Genomic DNA, 15431 nt, shown 5'->3' with positions numbered 1-15431 from the left:
AAACGAGAAGGCCCGCTTACGTCACTTCTGTTCAACATAGTACTGAAGTTCTAGCCAGATCAATTAGGCAAGGAAAAGAAATAAAAAGCATCAAAATTGGAAAGGAAGAAGTAAAATTACCTCTGTTCACAGATGACATGATCCTATATGTAGAAAACCTCCAAGATGCCAACAAAAAGAGGTAGAATAAACAAATTCCGCAAAGTTGCAGGATGCAAAATCAATACACAAAAATCAGTTCCATTCACAACAGCATCAAAAAGTATAAAATACTTTTGAATAAACATAACCAAAGAGGTTTGTATTAGTTGGCTAGGGCTTCCACAACAAACTACCACAGGCTAGGTAGCTTAAACAACAGAGATTTATTGTCTCACAATTCTGGAGGCTTGGAAGTCCAAGATCAAGGCATCAGCAGGTTTGGTTTCTTCTGAGGTCTCTCCTTGGCTCCAGATGGGCATCTTCTTGCTGTGTCCTTTCTTGGCTATCCCTCTGTGTTGTCTGTGACCTAATCTCCTCTCCTTATAAGAACACCAGTCATATTGTATTAGGGACTACTCTAAAAACTTCACTTGGTGTGGGTCTTTTAAAATTCATTCAGTTTGGTACACAGTGAACTCTTTTAATTTAAAGACTTTTATCTTTCTCAGCTTCAGGAAATTTCTTACATTCTTTTTCTTTTCATCCTCATCCAAGGATACGCTTTCATTGATTTTATAGAAACAGGAAGGGAGAGGGAGAGAAAGAGAAAAGCATCAGTTTGAGAGAGAAACATCGATGGGCTGCCTGACCTGGGATCCAACTGCAACTTAGACACCTGCCCTGACCAGGAACCGCGACCTTCCGGTTTCCAGGTCGGCGCTCCAGCCAACTGAGCCACACCGACCTGGGCAAGTAATTGACTTTTTTCCTTCTATTGTTAAATGGGGAAATTAATGCTCACTCTACTTACTAGAGGGTAAAAATTAGTACAACCGCGTTGAAAAGAAAAATGAAATACATTTATTAGTGCTTCCTGCTCGAGGCAGGTGAAGAAATACAAAGAACGTGGATTTGATGTCATCTGGGTGTAAGACCTTGAACAAACGATCCCCAGCTTTTCCTCTGGAAATGAGACTACTCTTTCTTACCTCACAGTTTATCTGTGATGTTTAAATGAGACATCACAGTAGATCCTGTTGCACAACAAACGCTAATTGCCCGCCACCAAATCTAAAAGCCGTCTCCCCCGCCCCACTTCCATCCCCATATTTCCTGACCAATCCCAGAGACTATGATTTAGTAAGTCTGGAGTGAGGTCCGGAAAGCAACTTTTAAAAAAATAATCTACATTTGTCAAAAGTTACCTAGCAGATTCTAATGCAGGTACCTCCACCAAGGACTCGGCTTGCTACCACGCCCCCCACCTTTTTTTTTTTTTTTGGTCAGAAGGAGCCGCAAACTCCAGGTCTCGCGACAATTTATTTTTTCTTCAGACTCTACTACAGATCGCGCGAGGTGTTCATTGTCCAATCGCTAGGCTGGATGGCTGCCCAAGATGGCGGCGCGCTAGGAGCGTAACATCTGCGTTTCTAGGAGCTTCGCGCTGCATATGGTTTAAGACTAGGGGTTAGAGGCCCATTCCAGATTGGTGGTTTGGCTGGAACTTGGCCCACAGAGGTAAGTCACTTATTATCTTTCACGATGGTTACGAGTTCACTTAGGTCATGTATCACCCAGGTTCCTCATTCTCGGGTGCTGGACTTCGGGGGTCTAGGGAGAGAGACCCGAAAGGGGTTGAGGTGTGGGGGGTGAGGAGTTGACTTATAGAATGGAGACTACGACTAAAGTAGGGAAGGCCCCTGGGGCTGAGGAGGTTCAGAGAGATCGGAAACTGAGGCGGGAAGGCAAACTGAATGGATAAGATGGTGTGGAACTGTGGAAGAGATGGAGAACTGGCCGTGGCGGGACTACAATAAAAAGTCGGCTTTATGAAGGAAGGCAACGAGGAAAAAGGGAGATTGGGGTTGAAGTGGGAGGAATTTGTTAAGAAGGGATTGGAAATTCTGAAAGCGAAATTTAGATTGCGTTAAGGTGCGTGGTAGTTGAAGAAGATTATTTAAGGGTCAAGAGAAACCAAGAAAACAGTAGCTTCAGGGTTCGACTACTTTGGTTTTTTACGACCGACTCGGTCAGCCCAGAAGAAAAAGCCCCAACCTTAGGACTAAGCCTCTTTGGGAGTCAAGATAGGTGACTCTTCACCACGAATGATGTGCTGTGTTTCAGTGGCTTGGATAGTGAAAAGAGTTACACATCAGTGTTTTCAGTTAACGAATACTGAGTGCTTACTCTCCCAGGACCTGATTGCCTAATTTGGTGCTGGGAAATCGCAGTGAGCAAGACAGACAAAAGATTTTCCCTCATGAAGCCCACTGGCATGGCAGATTAAAAAAAAAAAAAAAAAGAAAAAAAAAGTGAAATATCTGGAATGTATGGAATGCCACATGGGTAAGTTCTGTGTAGAAGTTAGAAGCCAGTAAGGGAAACCAGGAGTGCGTTCACTACTGCAATTTTAAGTAAAGATAGTAGGAGAGGCATCAGTGAGGTGACATCTGATTCAAAGACCTGAACAAGGCCAGGGTATCTTGCATGTATGTATTTCTGTTCGAAAAAAAGTCCACGCAGACCAAACAGCAAATACAAAAGTCCTGAGGCAGGAGTATACCAGAATTGATAAACAACAAGGAGGCCAGTGTAGCTAAGAGCAGGATGAGCCAGGAAGAGGAAAGTAGATTAGGTTAGAGAGAAGGAAGTGACCATGCTGATGGCAGGTAAGAGGTGACACTGAACTAAATTGAGGAACATGATAGATTTAGCTAAGAACCCATTGCCTGTATGAGGAGCTTGATTAGCAAAGAAGTGGCTTTATTGACCAAAAAGGTTGAATAATGTAGGAAATGAATTGAATCTGCCATATGTGGAGGAAAAAGGGTCTATGTAATAAACCTGACAGGCTCATGTGGGCCACGTGGCAGGCCTGATAAGCTCAGTCACCAAAATAACCACACACCATGGTCTGATCATAAATTCCAATTGGGCAGGTCATAGTGGGTAGTTACATCCCAGGCCTGTAGCTCTCTTAGCAAAGGTCAGTCTTTATCTTAAGTGAGCCCTGTCTATTGGTCTTATGCATTTAGGATAACATACCTTTAAAATTTCAGAGTGAATGAAGAAAAATGAAAAGACCAGTATGTCTGGAGCACAGTGCTGGAAGGGGGAAGTGGCAACAAATGAAGATGGAGGGATAGGCAAGGCCTAGATTATCTATACCTTGTTAATAATTTTGGACTTTATCAGCCTAATAGCTTTAGAAGCCACTGAAGGGATTTAGCAAAGAATATTCAGATTTGTGTGGGATGGGGGAGAGAAGACTTGTCTGCTATGTGAAAAGTGGATTGCAGGGGCAAGAGTGGTTATAGAGAGATCAGTTATCGTAATCCAAGAAAGACGATAATGACCTGGGTTATAGATGTGTAGTTGTGAAGGGTGAAAAGTTATCAAGAAATAATTAGGAGATAGAGAATATTCAGGACATGGTGTGTTTGGAATTGAGGAGGTGGGGTGGAGAAGATGCTAAAGATTTCTGGATTGTGCACCACAAGCAAGATAGTGGTGTCATTCAGTGAAATAGGGAAGATCTGATGAGGACCATTTTGGGGTGGATAGAAATTATTTAATTTTGGACATGTTGTACATGAAATACTTTTGAGCCATTCAAATGAGAAGTCTAGTGGGCAGTTGGATGTATGATTTGGAAAGGTCTGGGTGAAGACAGTTCTTTTTTGAAAATGGTGGTTCAATTTGCAGTGTAGAAAGCTGTCAAAAAACCTTCTGAAATAGAGTGAACAGATTTACGACTATGTAAAATTACATCTTAAACAAAGCTTGCAAAGAAAAGGTGCTTGTTGCTAGGGGATATGGCTTAATAAGGGCTATGGCTTAACCGGGGAGATCAAGGAAGGAAAGACGTTCCTGAAGAAGAGATGCTTGAAGTGTGATAGTAAGGATGAGTGGGTGAGGAGGGGTGGGATGACATGGGGGTGCGGGGGGAGGACATTATAGGTCAGCGATTTTTAATTGGTGTGCCGCGAGAATGTTTAAAACATGTAATACCTGACTATTTAGTTAGGTAGAAAAAAAGGGCAACAGCCAACACAACAATAGCTGTCCTGTGTGAATAAATAAATAAGTTTTTGTCAGATCGGTAAGAAATATAATAGACTTTTTGGTGTACTGCAGAATTTTAGTAATTAGTTTAAGTGCCATGAGATGAAAAAGGTTGAAATCACTCTTATAGACAGAAGGAGTAGTCTGTGTGTAAAGACCCTATTGCCAGAGTGGAGGAATAGAAAATGAGCTTAGGGGTGTGTGCGTGTGTGTGACTTAAGCTGATAGTGAAGAAATAGGTGAGCCCACACCAGGCTGGACCTTATTTGTATGCTGAAGTAAGGTTTTTTGTTTTTATCCTAAGAGTAAGGTTTTGAGCAAGTGGGCATACGAGGAGGATGTAATGAGATTTGTGTTTAGAAATGATCACTGCAAAGTGGAAAAAGGAATGGAGAGAATAAAAGTGGAGTCAGGGGGACCAATTAAGAGACTGTTATAGCAATCTAGGTAACTTGTATTTGGCTTATATTGATGGAAACAGAGAAAAATTGATGGATTTGGGAGGTTTTTAGCAGATTAAATCCACATGACTTACTTCTTGGAATATGAGAGGGATAGAGAGCTATCAGGTGACTCCTAGGTTTCTGGCTTACATAATACTGTTCAGATGAATGCTCATTATAAAAAAGAGTGGAAAATGCAGAATGGTATAAAGAAAAGGAAAATCACCTACCATGCAGAGATATGTAATATTCTAAAATATTTTTAAATTACCAACTACTTAGAGATTTACTAAACCACTGGCCTTCCTTCTAGTTTTAATTTATTGCTATAAATACATTAACTTGCCCTGGCCGGTTTGGCTCAGTGGATAGAGCGTCGGCCTGCGGACTCAAGGGTCCCAGGTTCGATTCCGGTCAGGGGCATGTACCTTGGTTGTGGGCACATGCCCAGTGGGGAGTGTGCAGGAGGCAGCTGATCAATGTTTCTCTCTCATCAATGTTTCTGGCTCTCTATTCCTCTCCCTTCCTCTCTGTAAAAAATCAATAAAATATATATAAAAAAATACATTAACTTTTTTCCTCTTTATAATCTGGTAGAAGTCAAATTATGTTTGTTTTCATTTGGTTTTAGCTACCTAGGAGTGACAAGGCTGACATTTATAAAGGAAGTTGGAATAGGAATTAATTTTTGAAATAAGTGATTTTTGGTACACTACAAATTATCAGTCCATGCAAGGCTACTGTAAAAACTAACCTCTGATATAATATTCTTGACTATAGATTATAGTACTTTCTGCTACTTTGATGTTTTTAAAGGCATAATTTCCAATTTTTTCTCCTTGGTTCAAAAAAAAAAAAAGATTCATCATATGCTGTGTATATTATTGTGGCAAAATATATATAACAAAATTACCATTTTAACTACTTTTAAGTATACTATTCAGTGACGTTAAATATATTCACAGTGTTGTGCAACCATCAACACTATCCATTTCTAGAAGTTTTTAATACTAAACAGAAACCATGTACCCATTAAAGAATGACTCATCATTCCTCCCTCTCCCAAACCCACAGAAACCTCTATTCTACTCTACCTGTATGAATTTTCCTAGTCTTGGTACCTCATATAAATGGGATAATATGATATTTAATATAATACAATACTCCTTTTGGATGTGGCTGTTTCTCTTGTTTTTAAAATTTGTCCATGCTTAGCATGTATCAGAATTTCATTCTTTTTATGGTTAAACTAGAGGCCCGGTGCACTGATTTGTGCACTGGTGGGGTCCCTTAGCCTGCCCTGCACCCTCTTGAAATTGGTGACCCCTCAGGGGATGTTAGACTGCCTCGATTGGGCTGAAACCAGCAGTCTGACATCCTCCAAGAGATGTAGTAGTGCGCGAAGTGGCAGGCAGCTGGGCTGGGGAGGAACCTGAACGCAGACTGGGAACCCAGACCAGGTGCTGTGCTGCTCCCGCTCATCCCAGCCCCGCGGTGCCTGCCTCCGCCGCTGCTTGGTAGCACTGCCATGGAGGCAGGAGAGGCTTGCCAGCCATGAGCCCAGTATCTGGTGGCCGTCAGTCAGCTGAGCGGCACTCCCACTGTGGGAATGCACTGACCACCAGGGAGCAGCTCCTGCGTTGAGCATCTGCCCCCCTGGTGGTCAGTGCGTGTCATAGCGACCAGTCAAACTGTCTACCAGTCGAGCGGTCACTTAGGGTTTTATATATATAGATAATATTCCATTGTATGCATATACCACATTCTGTTTATTCATCTGTATATGGATAATTGGGGTTGTTTCCACCTTTTGGCTGTTGTGAACATGATGCTATGAACATTGTAAACAAATATATCTTTGAGTCCCTGCTTTTAGTTTTTTTGCACATACTTTGGAGTGAAAATGCTGGATCTTATGGTGGTTCTGTGTTTTAACTTTTTAAAAACCACCAAACTCTTTTCCACAGTAGTTGTACCGTTTTATGGTCCCACCTGCAATACATGAGGGCTCTAATTTCTTCATATCCTTTCCAACATTTATTATTTTCTTCTAAAAATTTTTAAATAATAGCCATCCATCCTAATGGGTAAAGTGGTATCTTATTGTGGTTTTGATTTGCATTTCTCTAATGACAGATGATGATGAGCATCTTTCATATTCTTACTTGTTATATACATTTAAAAAATATGTCTTCTACTTTCTCACTTGATTGGTAAGGATGTGTTGACTGTAACTGTTGACTTGGCAACCACAGTTTTTCCCCATTAATATATTTTTAAACTAAATATGTTCATTTTTTTCTTTTTTTTTTCTTTTTAAAGATGGCTCTGAGTAAATCAATGCATGCAAGAAATAGATACAAGGACAAACCTCCTGACTTTGCATATCTGGCATCCAAATATCCAGATTTTAAGCAACATATTCATATAAATCTGAATGGAAGAGTGAGGTAGGTAACAGATAAAGAATTCTGGATACTGTACTATTCTAGTGTAATCTGAATGGATACAGTGTAGTGGAAAGTGTACTGGACTGATAGTAGACCTGAATACTAATCCTAGACATTTTATTAAACATCTCATCTGATCTTGGACAAATCATGTACCTGCTTTGGGTTTCAACTTTTTAATCTATAAGATGAGAGGATTGGACCAAATGTTTTTTAGTTTCCCCTGGCTTTAAAAAAACAACCCTCTAAATGTCCAAATTATTACTTATTCATCAGAGATCCCAGAGTAACTGCATAAAACTTAAAATTATGCTCTGAAACTTGGTAGTTGGTGCCTTGCTAGTGTGGCTCGGTTGGGCATTGTCCCAAGCATGCAAAAGTTGCTGGTTTGATTCCCAGTCAGGGCACATGCCCAGGTTGCGGGCTCAATCGTGGTAGGGGACATGCAGCAGGCAGTCGATTGATGTTGCTCTCACATTGATGTTTCTCTATCTCTCTCCCTCTCCCTTTCTCTCTCTGGTAAAATCAATTTTTAAAAATCTAATGAAATAAAATCAAACTTGGTGGCTGGTGAGGGTCTAAAATCTTTTTTTTTTTTTTTTTTAAGTGTGTGTTACTTTGAGGTAGGAAAATAATAGCCATGGCATCAAAACTGTGATTTCACCGATATTATTACTTAGGATGTCACTACATTTAAGTTAAAAAGTTGATTTTTAAAAATTTAGAAAATAATAGTATGACTGCTTCAGGAAATGACCAAGATTATGATAATGGTATGGGAGATTATAATAACTGATGTGCATGATACACCCTTGAGAAGGAAACGTTTGACTGCATTCCTAAACTCTATGGGAGTTACAGAGGGGATGGAAATTCCCAGTCAGCCTGGGGAAAGGTGTGGTGATTTAACTATGGGTGCCGGAGAAGGAGGAATAGGATTTTTGTGGAGAAGAGGCAAGGTAAGGAATAATAGGATCATTGCGCTGACCCCTTCCTTTCTCCTAGCAGTCTTCTTATGACTTTAGAAATAGAGGTCCTAGGGCAGGACTTAACCTGGGGACCAAAATACCTTAGAAATCATATAAAAGTATTTAAAAAATATATTTATGTTCATTTTTCTGGTTAAGAATCCTTAGTTTTCATTTGTCTACTTCATTCAGTAAAAAGTTGAGCACAGCCCCAATTATGAATGCTTTTACTACTTAATATTTATTGATTAACCATTCTGTGCTAAGTTCTAGAAAAGCCATAATAAATAAGAAAGACATGTGGATATGTGTTACATGCTGTTGAGTTGGCTCTGATTCCTGGTGACCCTATGAATGAGTGATGTCCACAATGTCCTGTCCTCAACAAGCCCTGCTCAACTCCATAGACTCATTTCTGTGGCTTTTATAGAGTCAGTCCATCTCATATTTGGTCTCCTCTTTTCCTGCCCAGCAATATTGTCTTTTCCAAAGAACCTTGCCTTCTCATGATGTGCCCAAAGTAGGACAGCTTCAATTTTGTCATGTTTGCTCCTGCGATGTTTCAGGCTTAACTTGCTCTAGGACCCACTTGTTCATTTTTCTGGTGGTCCAGGGTCTTTAGAACTTTCCTCTAACACCATATTTCAAATGAATCAATTTTTTTCTGTCCAACTTTCACATCCATACGTATTAATTGGGAATACAAGGGTGTGGTCTCTAATGACACATTTTGCTATTGGTGATTTTTCCTAATTCTTCCATTTCTGCCCTTTTGAGTCTCAGTCTTCTCTTGATTTCTTGGCTGCAGTCTCCATTTGAATTGATGACTGAACCAATATAAGCAAAATCTTTAACAATTCCAAGGTCTTCTTTCAAAGTTAAAGTTGTGTATTTCTTCTGCAGTTGGGATTTCTGTCTTGATGTTAAAATACAGTCCTGCTTTGGCACTTCTTTCGTTTTCATTGGAAGTTGTTTCACATCATTGCTACTTTCTGCCAGTAAGATGGTGTCATCTGCACATCTTAAGTTATTCATAGTACTTCCACCAATTTTCACTCCTCCCCCTGAGTCTGGCCCAGTTTTTCATATATGTTTTGCCTACAGATTAGAATAGGAAAAGACCAAAAAAAAAAGGAAGAAAGGCGTAGAGAATCACTGATCAGCAACCTACTGCACGCCCCACACTGAGGATGGAAAAAATACATTAACTTAAAAAAAAAATATTTTAGAATATTACATATCTCTGCATGGTAGGTGATTTTCCTTTTCTTTATACCATTCTGCATTTTCCACTCTTTTTTATAATTTGCCTCAGTGTGTCAGAATCTGTGGGGTGTGCAGTGGAATCACATAGAAGGCATGGTAAGTTTGGAGAATTGCATGTAGATAGAATCACATAGAATCTGACCCCAGCTTTGGGATTTAGAGAATCATTTGAAACAGAAGTGGTATCTTAGTTGAGTTCTGAAGAATGAGTAGAAGTTAGACAGGTAGAAAGAAGAATATCACAGGCAGAAGGAGCAGCATGTGCAAAGAGCACTGAGTAGTAGGGGAACTGCAAAGTTGAACATGCCTAAGATGTGGTGGACAAGTGAGAGGAGATAGGGCTCGGAGGATTATGCTTGTAGTACAAGGCCTAGTGAGGAGTTTGGAATTTATCTTAAGGACATGGTGTGGAGAGTTCTTGTGTCTTCAGAGTTACCCATTTCTGTACTTATCCACTAAAGTTTTAAAGTAGGGGAATAACATATTCAGAATTGTGTTTAGGCAGATGTATTCTAGGAGTATTGTGGAGGATGGATTGCAGGAGGAATTAAGACTGGAGGTACAGAGACATAAGTAGAAAATGGTTTTAATAATCCAGATTAGATACATTAGTGGCCTAACTAGGTAGAGGCAGTAGGGATAGAGATTACTGGATGGATTTGAGAGAAATTCAGGGATAGAATTAGCAGGACATGTTGGAAATTAAGAAGTAGGAGCCCAGTATGGTGCTTAGGATTTCAAATTAGCAAGAGGATAGGTGGTAGTGCCATTTGCTGAAGTAGGGAGTAAGGGGGAATGAGCTGGTTTGGGGGAGGTGATGTTTTCAGTTTCCAGCATATAGAATATGAGAAGTCTCTGGGATATTCAAGTGGAGTATTTAGTAGGCAATTGAAAACAGAAATCTGAAGAGGGACACCAGTAATGTGGAGGTGTTATTAGTGAAGGTCCTGGGTCTTTGAACTGAATGCAGAAGGATAAATAGAAGCAGGGGGAAGAATTCCAAGTATAGAGAACAGAATTTTGTGAAAGGCATGGTAAGTTTGGAGAATTGCATGTAGATAGGGCTAAAGCAAATATAGGATAGCAGATTGGGGAAGAAAAGAGATTAAAAAGAAAACAGAACAAGTCACAAAGAGCCTTTCGTAGCATACAAATAGAATGGCCTTGATTGCTTAGACATTGAGGAACCAGAAGAGGATTTTTAAGATGGTTAGAATTTGTAAATGGTTTAAGATCTTTATTTTTATTTTTTAAATCACTCAGGCCCAGCTGGTGTGGCTCAGTGGTTGAGCGTCAACCTTTGAACCAGGAGGTCCTGGTTTGATTACCGGTCAGGTCACATGCCCGGGTTGTGGTTTCCATCCTCAGTGTGGGGCGTGCAGTAGGTTGCTGATCAGTGATTCTCTCTTATTATTGATGTTTCTATCTTTCTCTCCCTCTCCTTTTCTCTCTGAAATAAAAAAAAATATTTTAAAAATATCACTCAGAGCAGACCAAACAGATCTGTTAACACATTTCTGAATAGACATTCAATGAATATTTGTTCAATCATGAGAATAATTTCTCTATAAAAAAAAATAATTTCTCTATAAAATCTATTTGCCATTTACATAGGGCAGTGGTCGACAAACTCATTAGTCAACAGAGCCAAATTTCAACAGTACAACAATTGAAATTTCTTTTGAGAGCCAAATTTTTTAAACTTAAACTTCTTCTAACGCCACTTCTTTAAAATAGACTCGCCCAGGCCGTGGTATTTTGTGGAAGAGCCACACTCAAGGGGCCAAAGAGCCGCATGTGGCTCGTGAGCTGCAGTTTGCCGACCACTGCCTTAAACCAGCGGTCGCCAACCTTTCGGACCTCACGGACCACCGGTCGCTGTCCTAGAGGGAGTGCAAAGTGGGGAGGGTGAATCGTCTTTTTCTTTTTTCTTTTGTACATTTATTAATTTTAGAGAGAGAGAGGAAGTGTGTGTGTGTGGGGGGGAGAGACAGACAGACTTTAGTTTGTTGTTTCACTTATTTATGTATTCATTGGTTGATTCTTGTATGTACCCTGACAGTGGATTGAACCCTCAACCTTGGCATATCAGGATGACGCTCTTAACCAACTGAGCTATCCTGCCAGCGCTGGATTCCCCTCCAATAATGGATTTTTAATAGATGCAGTTGGGATAGCCATGGGAAGGCTATCCCATATTATCTTTCCTATGTGTGATACAAAAGGAATTCCTGATGGTTTAATTATTTCAATATATTTATATTTTTCTGTACTAGAAAAAATATAGATGAATGTCTGTATAACTTTGGGTGTAGGGATGGTCTTTCTAACATATTCTAAAGGTAGAATTAATAATAAAAAGATGGATTTAACTACATTGGAAGCAAAAACTTTTACATATCAGGAAATATTAAAAGTAAAAGGTGATGAAACTATAAATATTTAAAGTGTAAGACAAAAAGGGGGAGAAATGGACTAAATTAGCAAAGGTAAAATATTACATTATCCACCAGTGGTAAAAATGTCAAGTGACACAGTGATAAGCTGTTGGTAGAATTGTAACCTTGAAAGTTCTAAATAGCATACTTAAGTGAAATGATATATACAGGGTGTCCCCATAAAGTGTTTGTTAACATACAGTTCAGTTTCAAAATTTATCTACAGAAATGAGTAATTTTGGGGGGTTATTGCCTGTTTTCAAACTGATGACCATTCTGGTCCAGGCACTGCTGATAATGCGAAACAATGGAATTGCAAACATCAAGAATCATTTTGAGCCCTAGCCAGTGTGGTTCAGTGGGTAGAGCATCGGCCTGTAGACTGAAGGGTCCCGAGTTCAATTCCGATCAAGGGCTCATGCCTGGATTGCGGGCTCAAACCCCAGTGGGGGGGGCGTGCAGGAGGCAGCCAATCAATGATTCTCTCATCGTTGATGTTTCTATCTCTCTCTCTTCCTTCCTTTATTAAATCAATAAAAATATATAATGAAAAAAAGAAAAGAAAAAAAGAATCAGTTTGTTCGATATTTGAGTGTCCTCAATTTGTTGACTGTTGCCAGTTTTGTACCATAAACTTAAACTTTTATGTATCCCTGTTAAAAGAAAGTCTAGTAGTACTTTTATTTTATTTTTTTTAAATAAATCTTTATTCAGATTATTACAATTATTTCTCCTTTTTCCCCCCATATCTCCCCTCCACCCATTTCCCACCCCACCTTCTGCCCTTACCTCCCCCACACTGTCCTCATCCATAGGTGTATGATTTTTGTCCAGTCTCTTCATGAACCCCCCATACCCCTTTCCCCCTGAGAATTATCAGTCCACTCCCTTTCTATGCCCCTGATTCTATTATATTCACTAGATTATTCTGTCCCTCAGGTTTTTAATTCACTTGATTTTTAGGTTCACTTGTTGATAGATATGTATTTGTTGTTCATAATTTTTCTCTTTACTTTTTTCTTCTTCCTCTTCTTTAAGAATACCTTTCAGCATTTCATATAATACTGGTTTGGTGGGGATGAACTCCTTTAGCTTTTTCTTATCTGTGAAGCTCTTTATCTTCCCTTCAATTCTGAATGATAGCTTTGCTGGGTAGAGTAATCTTGGTTGTAGGTTCTTGCTATTCATCACATTGAAAATTTCTTGCCACTCCCGTCTGGCCTGCATAGTTTCTGTTGAAAAGTCAGCTGACAGTTGTATGGGTGCTCCCTTGTAGGTAACTAACTGTTTTTCTCTTGCTGCTTTTAATATTCTCTCTTTGTCTTTTGCTCTTGGCATTTTAATTATGATGTGTCTTGGTGTGGTCCTCTTTGGATTCCTTTTGTTTGGGGTTCTGTGCGCTTCCTGGACTTGTAAGTCTATTTCTTTCACCAGGTGGGGGAAGTTTTCGGTCATTATTTCTTCAAATAGGTTTTCAGTATCTTGCTCTCTCTCTTCTTCTGGCACCCCCATAATTCTGATGTTGGTATGCTTGAAGTTGTCCCAGAGTCTTCTTACATTATCTTCAACTTTTTGGATTTTTTTTTTTTTTTTTGCTTTTTGCTTTTTCAGTTGAGTGTTTTTTGCTTCTTTGTAATTCAATTCTTTGACTTGATTTTTGTGTTCCTCTTGTCTGTTTTTGGGTCTCTGTATAATATTTTTTATTTCAGTCAGTGTATGTTTAATTTCTAGTTGGTCCTTTTTCATATCTTCGAGGGTCTCATTATATTTATTGGCCTTTTCTAGGATATTCTTAAAAAGCCTTATAACCGTGGTTTTGAATTCTATATCCAGTCATTTGTTTTCCTCCATTTCTTTCGTTTGTGATCTGATTCTTTGACGCCGCATTTTCACTGCTTCCCTGAGTTGGTAAGGTAGATTTGTGTGCTAGGTTTCCAATACGGCCCAGTGGGTCTGCTTCCCCAGTTAACCTGAGGTGGACACTCTTGGTGCACCCCTTTGTGGACTGTGTGTACAGCCTTGTTGTAATTAAGTCTTTATTGTTGTTGGTATCACTGGGAAGAATTGACCTCCAGGCCAGTTGGCTGTAAGGATCAGCTGTGTCTATGCTGGGAGAAGTTCGGTGCTGGAGACAGCCTTATAGGATTAGACTTGCCAAATTGCAATAGCCTCTGTGCTCAGCTTGGATGGGGTGGAGTCTCAGTCTTGGCTTCCCGTCAGCCTTGCCCTTGCGCGCACGTGCGTGCCTTCAGACCTCTGCCTTCCCGGCTCCCGAGTCTCCGCCTGAGAGTCCAGACTCCCCCCACAAGAGCGTGGGTCCCCAGGGGCTCGCCTGGAACCGGGGTTCACTGCAGTCAGAACTGGGGCTCAGTGCAGTCAGGAGCCTCTGATTCCCTTCCACTAGGGAAAGCCTGTGGCAACCTCCGCAGCCTTTGTGCGCACTGGCACGCGCGCGCCTTCAGACTTCTGCCTTCCCCGGCTCCCGAGTCTCCGCCCGAGAGTCCAGACTCCCCCCACAAGAGCGTGGGTCCCCAGGGGCTCGCCCGGAACTGGGGTTCAGTGCAGTCAGAACTGGGGTTCAGTGCGGTCGGGGGCTTCCTTCCCCCTTCCGCCAGAGAAAGTCAGCCAGGCTCTCAGCCGCCCTTCCTCTCTGCGCGCACAAAGACCCTTTGCTGTACCTCCAATTCTCTGTGAGCTTTTCTCTTTCCTTCTAGTTGTAGAATTTTCACTCAGCCAGCTTTCCTGTGGTTCTGGATGGTGTCCGTTCTGTCTTTTAGTTGTAGTTTTGAAATTGTTGTGCGAGGCAGCAGTTTAGGTGTTTACCTATGCCGCCATCTTGGTTTCTCTTCGAAAGTCTAGTAGTACTTTTAGATAAATTTTCTTTGTTCAAAGCTTAGTCTGGCTTCACCCATTATTTCAAATCAGTTAAATCTGAAAAGGAGTGAAAATTGAGTTATCAGCTGTTAAAAGTATGTGTACATTTTTTGTGTGACACTCTGTATTTGAAGATGTTTATAACAAGGAAAATTGGAAATAATCTACATATCCAGTGTGTAGGTTCTTAGATTGATGAAGTTCTGAATGGATGTTACAGATTATAAAACATTATACTTTTGTTTCAAACTAAAACGAAAATATCTGCATTGATATGTTGTGCATTGAAAGGGACGGAAAGGTTATGAGCAGGGATGTTCAGAGTGGTGGTTTTGTAATAGGGCAAAGTAACTTTGTTTTATTCAGGAAAGAGCAAATTTGTCTATGAAGGGATGGGAAAAGGGTGAGGCAAGCTCGAGGAGAACTTCCTCTTATCTCTTTAAAGATAGGAGCAACATGAGCTTATTTATTAGTTAGCCATATAATATATTTAGGAGGGTAGGTGTAGGAGAGAGGAGATGTACTTTTAAAATTTTTAAATGCAAATGACCTTGCTGTTCTGAGACATCATTCTCCATCCTGCTTACTTAGGTATGAGACTTTGATGATTGTCTCTTTTATAGAATAGTCTTTATTTTTATAATGTTTTTTAAATTAACTCCATGAGATATAGGAAAAAGAATGGCCAAAATATAAAGCCAGCCAAATGATGAGAAAGGAATATCAGACAAAACATTGGACTTGAGATGGATTGAAGTGTCATTTGTTTAGTTCAACTCTGAAGTG

General features: G+C 40.2%; 2 protein-coding genes across 2 annotated transcripts in view; one reads left to right on the top strand and one right to left on the bottom strand.

Annotated features, from left to right (window-relative positions):
* The window catches only part of PAFAH1B1 (platelet activating factor acetylhydrolase 1b regulatory subunit 1), a 133471-nt gene extending 132045 nt beyond the window's left edge, over nt 1–1426 (bottom strand). The window contains exons 1-2 of the mRNA XM_080681788.1: nt 1347–1426; nt 121–702 (exon numbers count right to left, since the gene is read on the bottom strand). The gene's annotated coding sequence lies outside the window, so the exon portion shown is untranslated. The remainder of the gene's footprint in view (nt 1–120; nt 703–1346) is intronic.
* Nucleotides 1427–1510: 84 nt separating this feature from the next.
* The window catches only part of METTL16 (methyltransferase 16, RNA N6-adenosine), a 61547-nt gene continuing 47626 nt past the window's right edge, over nt 1511–15431 (top strand). Inside the window, exons 1-2 of the mRNA XM_080680008.1 lie at nt 1511–1659; nt 6972–7099. Of these exons, the coding sequence (XP_080536134.1) occupies nt 6972–7099 (128 nt within the window). The 5' untranslated portion in view covers nt 1511–1659. The remainder of the gene's footprint in view (nt 1660–6971; nt 7100–15431) is intronic.

This window comes from Plecotus auritus (assembly GCF_963455305.1).
Source record: "Plecotus auritus genome assembly, chromosome: 7".
Classification (NCBI taxonomy): domain Eukaryota; kingdom Metazoa; phylum Chordata; class Mammalia; order Chiroptera; family Vespertilionidae; genus Plecotus; species Plecotus auritus.
This window is presented reverse-complemented; position numbering and strand designations above follow the sequence as displayed.